Source organism: Anastrepha ludens, chromosome 2 (assembly GCF_028408465.1).
Source record: "Anastrepha ludens isolate Willacy chromosome 2, idAnaLude1.1, whole genome shotgun sequence".
Classification (NCBI taxonomy): domain Eukaryota; kingdom Metazoa; phylum Arthropoda; class Insecta; order Diptera; family Tephritidae; genus Anastrepha; species Anastrepha ludens.
In genome coordinates this window covers 102,445,211-102,458,870 of record NC_071498.1, presented here as the reverse complement: position 1 = coordinate 102,458,870, position 13,660 = coordinate 102,445,211, and the positions used below count along the sequence as shown (strand labels likewise).

General features: G+C 37.0%; 1 protein-coding gene across 1 annotated transcript; it reads right to left on the bottom strand.

Annotated features, from left to right (window-relative positions):
* Positions 1 to 2,709: 2,709 nt before the first annotated feature.
* Positions 2,710 to 10,578, bottom strand: LOC128854942 (membrane alanyl aminopeptidase-like). The gene is made up of 7 exons (XM_054089462.1): positions 10,490 to 10,578; positions 6,729 to 7,249; positions 5,490 to 5,648; positions 4,840 to 5,314; positions 4,535 to 4,776; positions 3,331 to 4,458; positions 2,710 to 3,254 (listed from the first exon to the last, which is right to left on the bottom strand). The coding sequence occupies exons 2-7, from the start codon at positions 7,247 to 7,249 to the stop codon at positions 2,954 to 2,956; spliced, it is 2,826 nt and encodes a 941-aa protein (XP_053945437.1). The 5' UTR covers positions 10,490 to 10,578; the 3' UTR covers positions 2,710 to 2,953.
* Positions 10,579 to 13,660: the final 3,082 nt, after the last annotated feature.

Here is a 13,660-nt window from a genome sequence, read left to right as displayed (position 1 = left end):
CAATGCTGGCAGGACTACGTTTAAACTCTAAAGCCCATCTATGCACAGTTCACCATTTTTTTTCTTGCTGCGTTTTCCTTGCTAATATTCCACCCAAACTAAATAATTTTATCACTGCACGATTTTCGGGTTTTGATTAAAACAAAAAAAAAAAAAAAATTATAAGTTGAATTAACTTATAAGCAAATAATTAATTTGACGGATCGAACCAATTTTTTTTTGTACGTAGGTGTTTAAATGAAATACTAAAAGGGCATGCATTCTTTTTGGGAAACCATTTAACCTAGCCTAACCTAAATTAAAATAGTGCGTAAATTTTGATTACTCTGGTTGATAATAGGTGCCCTCTCAATGCATTTCAACCCATGCATGTTGTCTAAAATTAGCTTCGGTAAATCTCCAGAGGAGGATGGATCCATATATAGAAGGCCAGTCAAGTAGGGAAAGTTCCTAATCGCTATTCACTTGGGAGTGGCCAGAATGATTCTTCAGTTCACAACTTCCGCGCTTCGCACAAGTATCCTCTGATTAGATTCCGAACATTAGTTCGAGAACGAGCTAATGTGAGAAGGCGAATCAACCCAGGATATCTGGTTGTGCGCTGGGTTTAGGGCCAGGCATGTAAAAATCCTGCCTAATGAAAACGAATCTTCGAATGAGAACTACCTACTCTGATGACAACCACAACAACGAGCTAAGGATTATAATTTAAGGGCATGCACCTAGTTGATGCTGGTTGATGTCCTCATAATAACAAAGGCTGACCTCATGGCCTTTCAAGAAATACGATGGACGGGGCAAGGTAAGAAAAATAGTCAATATTCAACCTCTCGTTCATTTGCGTCCACGCCACGATGGAAGAGAAGACGATGCGGCTAAAGATTCCTTCTATTGATTCCTAAATCATGCTTGGCGCAGCCCTCCAGGGTGGGCAAGGAGGAAATTTTTGGACCCATAGTCAGTGAATTCAGCCTGCACAACAAAACATCCGGTAACGGACAGAGGTTGATCGGCTACGCCAGGCCCCGAAACATGATAGTCTGCAGCACTAGATTCCAGCATAAGAAGATACACCAAGTTACGTGGCTGCCTCCTGAGCGAAAAACGTGAAACCAAATTGATCATGTTGTGATAACTGGAGTACACGTTTTAAATGCTTTGCCCAAATGCTGTGTACCAAAAACGTACTTCTAACTACGCAAAGAATGTTCGACATCGGAAAGCTGAAATCGCAACATACAGCCAGAAAATTCGCTACTCGACTCTCACTCCTGCTCTATGGGAGTACTGCCCAACAATCTGGCATGCTCGAGCGATAGACTAATATTTCTCGTTCTTTACGTACCGCCGCAGAAGAATAAATTGGATTTCGGCGAGCCTGAAAAAAACAACTCGTACGACGATGAATGTCATGCAGCCGCGGAAAAAAATTATGCTGCCACGCGAGCTGATGGGCACATCGGGAGCCATGTAAGATCGCTACCGGGAGCTGGAAAACGAAGAGAGACGTATTATCAGAATGAAGAAACGAGAGGCCGAAATACGTGAGTGCGAGCAGCGTGAAATGCTGGCCAACAAGAAAAACCCTCAAAATTCTACCAGAAAAACAGGCGGCTTATAAAAGGCTTCAAGACCGGACGATTTCCTGTAAGAATAAGACGGTGATCTGGTGACTGACATCCAGAGCGTACTGCAAAGTGACGTTGCTGTCTACCAGTAGCGCTGTCAGAATTGGGAAGGACCTCTCCGAGGTTTCAGACAGAGTGACTCGCTGTTGTGTGCCTTCTTTAACCAGTTGTTGGAGAGGATCGTGCGAGCCGCAGAACGTAATCGCTCAGGCACAATTTTCTATAAGAGCGTGCGGCGTATGCCGATGATATTGATGTTGATGATGCCGATGGTAGTGATATTGATATCGTCGGCCTTAAAAACCGCGTTGTTAGGTCTGCCGTTTCCAAACTGGGAATGGATCTGGTGGTGAACGAGGACAAAACGAAGTACCTCCTGTCATCAAAAAAACAGTCGGCGCACTCGCGTATCGGCGCTCACGTCAGTGGTGACAGTTATGATTTTGAGAGACTTCGTTTATTTAGGAACCAGCATTAACATTGATAAAAATGTCAGCCTTGAAATCCAACGGAGAAGCTCTCTTGGCAACAAGTGCTACTTTGGGCTAAGTAGGCAAATGAGTAGTAAAGTCCTCTCTCGTCGAACAAAAATAACACTCTTAAGGCTCTCATCATGTCCGTCCTAACGTATGGCGTAAAACTTGGACGATGACAAAATCCGATGAGGCGTCACTTGGAGTGTTTAGGGAAAGATTCTGCGGAAGAATTTTGGACTTTTATATGTTGGTGACGGAAATGAACTGTATGAGCTTTATGAGGACATAGCGCAGGGAATAAAGATGCAGCGGCTGCGTTGGCAGGATCATGTCGTCCGAATGGATACAAATGGTCCGTTTCTGAAAGTATTCGATGCGGCACCAGCTGGTGGTGGAAGAGGCCTTCTCTGCTTTGGAAAGATAAGGTCGCGTTGTTTAGCAGGAGAAAGAAACGACTGGCACGCTTTGTTAAACTCTCCCATAAACGCGTAAGAGATTATTGCGCCAGAGCATACTGAATACACATATCAACAGCTTTCACGGGATATCTCTTACATGGAAGTGCCTGTGCCTTAAAAAACCCTGTATATAAGTATTCGTTAATATACGTTGAGGATTTTTATTGAAGAGATGAATTCTTACACACACATTCATATTTATCCATATAGGTACATACTTACAAAATATAAATATATGTACAAAATCGATTAATAAGAAGAAGGAGAAGAATATTTTCAGTAGGTCTTAATCTAAACAAATTAAGTCTACCATACGTAACTATATGTATTTGTTAATGCCAGGCATGATTGGGAATGTTTGTATAGGTACATATGAAAGCGCTAGCGAAATTTACTGCAGGAAACGTCCAATGACAGCACATACAATTAAAGTTAGTAGAGCAACTGTATTAGTAGTAGCACCGTTTGCCTTGCGCTTCACCAAATAGCTCTTGAAGTTTACTAATCTGTCGCCAGCCCATGCCAAATTGTATTCAACAGTGCCTACTGCTGCCACCAATGTTGACTGTGAACTACCAAAGTTGGACATGTTATTTTCGTTGAACGTTTTCAATTTCTGTAGTTGCTCTTGAGTAGTAAAAAGAGCAGCAATATTGGCAATAATTGTGGCGACGGAGGAATAGCTGCCCATCCTGTAAAAAAACAAAAACACGGTTTAATAACACACATTTTTTGCAATAAGTTTATATGTATAAACACAATACTTACGAAGTTGCAAGTTGGTCGTAGTTTGTGGTAACTAATTCGAAGACTTGATCCACATTTTCATTGTTGTCGGAGTACAGGCTGCTCATTGCAGTAGATTTATCCTGGAGACGAATTTGATCGCTCACAATGGCCCAGAAGTGCTTCTCAATCAGTGTACTGTTTTTCACGCATCCCAGTGTACTGAGAATCAGGGTTTGCTCCGTGGCAGAAGTGCTTGTCAAAAATTTGTTGAAAAGTTTATCGTAATTAGTTTCATTGCCATGACGCAGAGCATTGCAGTACACAACTGAACGGATATTCACTGGTACTGGAGTCGTGTCAATTTTGGCGAAATGCTCTTGTGACTTTTGAATGCACTCTGTACGACCAGCCTTGCAAGACCAAGATAAAATTTTAGCACGATTATAGATATCTAATGCGGTATCGTTCGAGCGTTCATCGAACCCGAGTTGATTGTATGCTGTCTCAGTAAGTTCAATAATGTATGAGTAGAAACTCTCAGTATCATTGCCCAGACGAGTGTTAATGAAAGAGAATCCATTGAAGGCGGAAGTCCATGGTAGGTAATTGATTTCACTCTCCAAATACTCGAGTACATTAAGTGCTACGTCGTACTCGAGAACATTAGCACGTGCCAGGTTGAGCAGATCGTCGACTATTTGAGCACGATTCAGTTCATGAATACCACTCCAGTTTGAGGAGTGCAGCGCTGCGTGTATAGAATTCCAAGTACTCTGATCATAGTTGACGCGATAGTAGCCAGTCTCTTGTATGTTAAGAATGACCCAATCTACGCTGTTGGTTAGGGTTATATTTGATGCCGATGTTGTAGCATTCAAATAGAAATCAGGAGTTGTGTTTTCAAAATTGTTTTCTTCGCTGGTCGTATAGGAAATTGGTACGGTGTAAAGTAAAGAAGTGTTGCTGGTGCTCTGATCCTTGAGCATAAAGCGTGACTGTTTAACGCTGAAAGATTTCTTGTCACTAGACAGTGTTACTGTCACGACGGGATAGCCGACTTGCTCCGTGAAGCTCTTAAACACAGCCTCTGAGTATTGTTTGGTTGAAGCAGGCCAATAATTTTGCCAAGTTTGAAGAAGATAAATCGGAATAGAGTTATTGTATTGGCTAGAAAAAAAAGATTGAAAATTTTTAGGTTTAGTTAGCACAAATTTCAAGCTACTTTGATAATACAAATACATACTAAGTTTTCAGATAGGTTTGCAAAGAAGCTTTGAAGTTAACCTCGCCAATGGCATGCTTCACCATCCGGATAAAGGAGGCACCCTTGTTATAGGAAATGCTATTGAACATACGGCTTATGTCGGAGGGTGTATGGGTGTTTTCATCGCTCATAGGATTGGTGCTATTCGTGGCGTCCATGGACATAACTGATTGTACTTGATCGACTACGAACTGCTTGTCTAAAGCCATACCAGTTTCAACCTGCAGCGAGATATATAGAATTATAAGGGGACATGGTTCGATCAGTTAACACCTAATACCTACCATATGTGTGCCAAAGTATTGGAAGTAACGAGCGAATCCTTCATTCAACCATGTGTAACTCCACCAGTCGCATGTCACCAGATCACCGAACCACATATGAGTCTGCTCATGTGCTACTACAGCGGCAATAGATTGCTTGGCACTATCCGTCGTGGAGTTTGGATCATAAAGCAATGCGCGTTCTCTGTAGGTCAATAGACCCCAGTTTTCCATTGCCCCGGCAGAAAAGTCGGGAATGGCAGCCATATCCATTTTATCGTTACCCATTTCAAAGTAGTCAATACCAAAGTAGTCGCTTAAGTTTTTTAAAATATTTTGACCGACATTGAAACTATATTCAGTTTGACTATAATACTCGGGGCGTGCAATTACGCCGAAATGATCACTTTTGCGTTGCGTAAACTCGGACACGATGAAAGCTAATAGATATGTGGACATATATGGAGTTGTTGCGTAGACATCTTCCTCATAGTCTCTGTAATATTAAAATTTTGAATGTATAAGTAATAAGTAAGCGCATATAAGCAAAGGGTTTCCCGATAAGGGGACGTCTTAAAAGCTTTGATACTTTAAATAATTGTGTTCATTTGCAGGTTAAACATTTGCAGGACTTACGATTTTTATTTGGAAACCCTATAGTACAAACTTACCCATCAGTGACTGTTTTCGAAATACGGGTATTGCCAAAAGAGGTCAAGTTTTTGGGGCGTCTGATTGTGACGTCGAAGGTGGCCTTAAATTTTGGCTCGTCAAATGAAGGGAAGGCACGTCGCGCATGATTAGTTTGAAATTGTGTAGAACCAATCCATCTGAAAACAAAATAAATCACATTTATACTCGTGTACATAGAACAACCGCTCTTAAGGTATTGATGGAGTGCTCGGAATAGTTTTTGCGCATGATTTGTGATGGTTGTTTCGCTCCTCCTCGATATGAGTAAAATATAATCGTCTAAAAACACAACAAAAATATATTATTTTGTTCTAATATAAAATATTTGGTTTTTTAGTTTTTTTTAGCCGATTATATTTCACTTTGATATATTCTGTACCTAAGTTTGTGACATTGTATAAATCTCAACACTAGTAAATTTTGTTCAAAACTTTTTCAGTTTATTTCCTGTTATACTCAAGTCTATAAATAAAACACTTTTTAGAAGAATTAATATAATAATGCCCGAAGTGTCACAATTGGAGCACTTGTCATGGAAGCGCTCACATATTTTACATGAATTAAAATAAGTATAATTAAACATGAAATTTTAAGTAATGTTTGGTGACCCTTCAGTGGTTTGGTGGAGTATGCCTTCCCCAACATTTGCTTAAACAAATTTCGAATTAAAGAATAAGAAATCAGCACAAAAAAATACAATTTTTGCAATTTATGTAGTGTATATAAACTGTCAGAAAAGTGTGTGTGTAAACGTCAATTACATGTACATATATTTATATATGTATAATATAAGTATAGTATATAACAAATATAATAAATAATAAACATGACGTACTCCATTCAAGGAAGTTTTCGTCAGCACACGAACCAGGAATTAAGAGCTTAAGACCACAACGTTGCTCTGTCGTCGCAATAAATGTCACTAACTAACTAACTATCATTCATCTAACTATGAATATGATTATCATCAACACAAAACAACCTTTAAATATACGAACATGGGCCGAAAGTTTAGGTAGTTTTTAAGAGAAAGAAAACGTGTTTATCGGCATGAGAAAATCAGCTTAATGATAGAGCAAAAACGGTCCTAAAAGGAAACAAAGTTGTTCTTTAATATTTCTTCAGTTTCGTAAACTTAATGATTGAAAGTCAAATTAAAAAATGTATTATAATAAATTAAAAATATCGCTGAGTTTAAAATGTTTGGTTTCACTTACTTGGTGACATTATTGGAATCCACATAGTAGCTGCGGTAGAAGCCATTCATATCATCATCCATGGTGCCATTGTAGATGAAATGTAGATAGTAAGTTTTACCAGCTTCCAACTCTGTGCTCAAATTGTATTGTATTTTGTGAGTCACACTATTCCATTCGAAATTGTCCAAATTGATTCTAGTCAGATTAGATTCTGACCAATATTCGCGAGTTGTGTAATTTAAGTTTCTCGTATGCAAACTTAGTGTTTTTGTGGGTTCAGTTGAATTAATTTGGATGGTAACTTCACCATCAAATGTGAATCTCTTGTTGCCATCACTTTCTTGCAGATATGGTGCCAATTTGAGTGTGTAATTCCATGGTTGAATTATGGTTGGCAGACGATAGTCCTCACCATCTGAAGCAGTTGCTCTTCCAGTCACTTCATTTGCAGTCACTTCATTCAGTTCTTTGAATGGATGAGCGCGAACGGTGACGCTCAAAAGTGCCACTACCGTGGCAATGAGGTACATTTTCGACATCTGAAATTTATATAGATACATATACACATATTAGAGATAAATATTTTATTATTTTACGATTAGCGCTTAAAAAGATGTAGTTCTTCACTCTTTCCTAGTACTGAACTACGATGTTTTGGATTTCAATTAAATACAAATTTTGAAATTCTTCTTATTTTTGTATAAAGCTTAAATTTGGAATTTATATGTGTTTTTTAAAACAATGAACTATAATTTAATAAAAACAAAAATGAATATTAAACAAAACGAAAAAAATGGAAGTAGTCTAAGCTGTTCGAAATGTTGCTGTAATGATGATTACATATAAAAATTACTCAGCTAATGAAAATGAAAACTTTAGTTGTCGAAAACTGGAAATTATAGAAAACCAATTAAATAATCGAATAAACGAATTTAATTATTTAACAACATTTCATTAATCATGTGAGAGAACACTGACCCTTAAAAATTGAGGGTACAACAGGTCAGTGCGTACAGCTCACATCAATATCTACAAGCGTATGTAGGTACATGCAAAAGAGCACGGAAATACTTTTTATGAGACCCTTTACGATTTTAAAACACACGCGCTTTTTATTATATTATACAATCCTCGAGCAAACACTTACAATATTTATTACTTTGCTTATCGAGTATGTCATAAATTTTGGTGGATTTTAAATTTTTCCAGAATTTCAACAGAAAAAAGTAATCAATACGTGTTACCTTGAACTCTAATTCTTATAAACATTTTATTACTTCCTCGGAAAAAAGTTTGAGATTAGAAGTTTTAGATTTTTCGCCCTGAAAATCTGGACTGCCTACAAAATCTTGATGTGGCACAAAGTGAATGCAGTGTGTCAAAAAGAGCATTGATTGAAATAATACTTTAAGCGCTTCGCTGTTTGGGTCTAAGAGTAGCTCGAATTGCACGAGGAACTGATGAGAAATATTTTAATCTAGTAATATATAACATATGACAAAAATTTCTTGGTTATGGGAATCGAAAAACTGCATGTGTATTTATAAGATGGTCACATCCAGTTATTTCATATACTGCCGAGAATGATGTTCCGATCAACGGTACACAGTACAGAGGCATAATACTAGCATTCCGTGAACTGAAAGTGGCAGTCGTAGGTTTAGACGATCTTTTTAGTTTTAGCAAAATGCTGCGCAAATGTCCCTACGCCACTTTAAAGGAGAAGGTAGGGGACAGTATTTGTTAGAATTTTGTTTTTCCATATAAAAATATTTTCAATATGAAAATATTCAAAATGTAGATTCTGGTTGGAGAGGATTACACCAAATAAGTTTAGAAATGTATGGTCTGACTTCAATATCACATAATGTGAAATTTTCTGTGTTTGAAATTATCAAAAAATAAAATTAATAACAAAACTAAAGCAAAAAAAATTCAAAATTCTTTCTTCATGTTAAAAATATGTATATTAAATATTTCAGATAAAAACTCTTAAAAAAATACTTTAAATGTGAACATTTTTTGTTGCATTTGCTGTATTTTATTTTAATAAATTTTTTGAAGATTTTATCTTCGCTTGGCAGACTTTTGACCACACTTTTCTGGCATTACTACTGCAAGACCGAGCGTTTGGCGGTCGGATCAGAAAATCTATAGCGTATTCATACTGGCGCAGAAAAGATAAGTTTAGGAAGTGGCAGCAATTATCACGCCGTGATACGTTCTTACGACAGTCGGCTCTACGTTACCGGAACGACCCGGATTTATATCCGGCCAAGGACTGTCACTTTAGCAGCATTCCCCATATATGTATGGGGAATGTTTATGCTGCAACAACAATAACAACATCACGACGTGACAAATCTTTTTGAACTGATATGAAATGCAACTTTAAGTGAGAAATTTAACGAGAAAAAAAGCATGGAAGAAGAACATTTTTTCAGTCAACTGCAATCGAATACATAAAATCTTTAAATAAAATTGAAATTAAATAGCAACAGACAAAATCATTTAATTTTAGTAAGTGACTGCATATAATTTTCACGAATATACACCCTTAAACCTCATTAAATGACTCTATTTATAAAATTTTGGAAAAAGTGTACGTTACGAGTAATACAATCGAAAAAATTACATGGCAAAGTTTCACGCACAAAAAATATTTTAAAGTCGGAAATCAAGAAATCTTCAGTGCTCTATTGACCTAAAATTTTTCAAAATATACATATTTTAAACACTGCTTCTTTATTGACGCTACGTAAGGTATATTTTTATACTAAATAGTTTCATTGGTATTTACTCTTTTCGAGCACTTTTTATGTTTCCTTCTAACACGATGTTTCCATTTTTTTGCTTAATGGAGTGGAAATTTGAACTTTATATTCATAACTATGATACTTTCGCCTCGACACTGGGTATTCATTTGTTATTAATAATTTTTGAGCGATTTTTTTTACTTCTTTCAAAAATTAGTTTTCAGAAAGCATGCAAAAATTAGTGTAAAATATTGGACACATTTTCGAGACTAATTTATTTTATTGTGGGGGAAATGGAAACCATTATTTTTGCGTAAAATTTTTTTGCAAATATTTTAAACGTATTATGACCGACCTTTAGCTCCAGGGCGATGCTACGAATACTAACGTGCCAGTTAACCTCGATTATTTCTGTGATTTTAGCGATTTTCTTTAACATCAAAAATACCTGAACGGAGTCGACGAAATCAAAATTGCAGGTAATTAGATATTAAAGTATCGGCACCATATACAGTATTCACAATTTCAGCCTGGTTGGCAAAAAAAAAAAAAAAAAAATAATCCCCTTACACTGAGCTCTTTCTGATATTCCAGGAGGCATCTTGTTTTTTCCAACAATAATCTATAACAGCAACTGAATGCCTTTTTGTGTGACATTTTTTATGGTGGTAACGCAGCCGAAGGATAACGGATGCCTATTGAGGCGAGAAAAAAAATGTATATTTTTTATATTTAACTTTATTTCATTGGTGACATAATCATCCAAATAATAACCGACATGTCCAATAGATGCATTATTACACTTATTTTTATTTCACTCTTCATATTCACAATTCATTTCAGACGATGAATATTCTCATTTCATTACACTTTTTTAAGATTTTCTGAATTTCGCTAAGCTTTTGAATGAATACCCAATTTTTATGTTTGCATATGCTTTTTTCAAAACACAAATTCCACACAAATTTGATTTCATTATTTGAAGTGTTTTATGTTTTGTGCCAATATCCTTGAAGTGCTAACCTTTTGAGCTGTGTACTCGTATACTCGTATTTCCACCGATCGGACTGCTGACAGCAGTTTGAGGTGGTTAAGTCTTAAACTGATGTTGATATGTGTCAGCATAGACATTTATAGTTAGGCAACTTAATGGCTTATCTACTGTTTAAAACAAATTTTATTACAAATGATAAGGACAATTATCTCTATTGCTGACAAGAATATGTTGTTGTGCATTATAAAAAAGCAAGCAATTGTAGCCACTCGATATCGCTCTGGGTATAGCGTTGACTTTGTATTAAATTTTTGTTAACTGATTTCTTGCGAAAAATTCTTCTATCGGGTTTTATTGCATATTATATCAACAGTGCACCGTTAGTAAATACATAGTATGTATGTGTGTAATTTATATTAGAAAAAAGCTATGTGTGCCCAACTATAAACTCTTTGCTAGTATTTTTTGAATGGTGGAATAGCTCGGGATAACATTTTTTGTGAACAATTAGAAAATAGCAAAACTTCAAATTTTATGACACTGCTCTTATATGTATACTCGTATATTAGTAGATCATACATAAATATCTCACCATTAAGAGGCCTATGCAGTGGTAGAGAACCGAAATTATAAGCCGAGAATTGTAACTAAAAATAACCATAAATACAATTTTTCGCCGAGCCGAGCGTCTCTTAGCATGTAGATTTTTATACTTGTATATTTTTCTGTGTAGGCGAATATTCTGGATTTGAACTAAAATGGACCAGATATATGTCTTTTCCATTGTCAAATGGTTAAGTTAAAAATATAAATAATTAATTACCATCCATAAAATAACACAAATTTATTACATATATGGTTTACACTGACTTTTTTCAATTTTTTACTACCTTTTCAGAAAGAGGATCAACTTACGCCCCTTATTTCCAAATTGCGTCAATGGATTAAGTAGCATCCGAAATCAGTTGTCCAATTTTACGCAACCTCAGAGAACCAATTTATTTATGGAAAACAAATGAAAAGACATTGAAAAATATATAGAAATATATATATATAAATAGAATAAAAAAATATTCATTGGTTTTGTTTGAAAATTGCCATAAAGACTAATGCATGTTAAATAAAATTTCTTAAATATTATATTTAAACAGTATTTATCTTCTTCTTCTTAATTGGTGCGATAACCGCTTACGCGATTTTGGCCGAGTTTAACAAAGCGCGCCAGTCGTTTCTTCCTCGTGCTAACCGGCGCTAGTTGGACACACCAAGTGAAGTCAAGCTCTTCTCCACCTGATCTTTCCAACGCAAAAGAGGCCTTCCTCTTCCTCTACTACCACCAGCTGGTGCCGCATCGAATACTTTCAGAAACGGACCATTTGTATCCATTCGGACGACATGACCCAGCCAGCGTAGCCGCTGGATCTTTATTCGTTGCGCTATATCTATGTCGTCGTAAAGCTCATACAGCTCATCGTTCCATCGCCTGCGATATTCGCCGTTGCCAACGTGCAAAGGCCCAAAAATCTTCCAGAATCTTTCTCTCAAGCACTCCAAGCTTCGCTTCATGTTGTCATGCGTCGCGGATGTTGTCATCGTCCACGCTTCTGCGCCATACTTCAGGAAGGGCATGATGAGAGCCTTGTAGAGTGTTAGTTTTGTTCGACGAGAGAGGACTTTACTACTCAATTGCCTACTTAGTCCAAGGCAGCACTTGTTTGCAAGTTCACCACCAGACCCATTCGCTTTGCTTCTTTTTTCAGTTTGGAGAAGGCATAACTAACAGCGCGGTTGTGAAGGCCGATGATGTCAATATCAAACAGTAGTTATACTTTTTAAAAATATCTCGACTCCAGCGCCACCTATTGAGTTAATCATAAAAGATATTTTAAGATAAATACAGATCAAATCGGCCACTTTTCGATTAAATTTGTGGCCAAAACATTTCTTATTGCATTTGTACTTGAAACAAAACGAGCGATAGGATTTTGAAAAAAATATATCCGGCGCTACTTACGAGCATAACAACGAGCGTCTTCAGCCAGTCTGTTTTCGAGTTTTCAGTCTTCGTACATACCAACCAATAAACTTTCGAATTATTACATACATAGTATAGGGTTTTCCAATAAGACGTGTTATTTTGATACTTTTCCCGTAAAATATCAATGGTTTCGTTGCTAGTGTGGCACGTAGCGACGTTTTGTTGAAAATAAACGTTGTCCAGAATAATACAATCCAATTCCGGCCATAAAAAATCGTTAATCATCTCTCGATAGCGCAATCCATTCACAGTACCTGTTGCTCCAGCTACATTTTCGAAAAAGTAAGGTCCAATGACTCCGCCGGAGCATAAACCGCACCAAACAGTCACACGTTGAGGATAGAGAGGCTTTTCAAAAATAACTCTTGGATTTTCTGAGCCCTAAATCCGACAATTTTGCTTGTTGACGAAGCCACCGAGTTAGAAATGGGCCTCATCGCTCAAGATGATTTTTCGATGGAATTTCAGATCATTTTCATGCATTTCAACGGCCCAATCAGCAAACACACGACGTTGTTGATGATCGGCCGGTTTGAGGTCTTGTGTTAACTGGACTTTATAAGCCTTAAGACCCAAATCTTTATGTAAAATACGGTGTAATGACGTTTGTGGCATGTCTAATTCCAAAGAACGACGAGGAATGGACAAACCTGGGGGTTCTTCAACAGTTTCTGCTACAACAGCAATATTTTCGGCTGTTCTTGAGCAACGAGCACGCGTTTTATTCTTCACATCACTAACTTGTCAATTTCACCAATTTCTGTATTGTGGTCCGAGAGTGTGCCTCACGATGACTCAAAAATGTTCGAGGTTTACGAACCGTCTCTGCCAAATTTTCACCATTTTTATAGTGAATTTTAATAATTTCAGTGCGTTGTTTAAGCGTGTATCGTTCCATTTTTATTAATGACGTAGTTTCTACTTTTCAAATATCAAAAAATGCCAGCTTCAAAAGTGACATCTACCGAAATAGCGGGCTATTCAAAATAACTCCTGTCATTGGAGAAGCGGAATTATGACTGTCTTCAGTCCTCAGGAGGTAATTGATGCGTATACACAAACGTGATAAACAACAAATAATAAAAAGTGTTGTACAGTACCGCAGCATCTGCCAAGCGCTGAAACTTGGATGCGAATCACCTATGATTTGGAAATGCTTTGC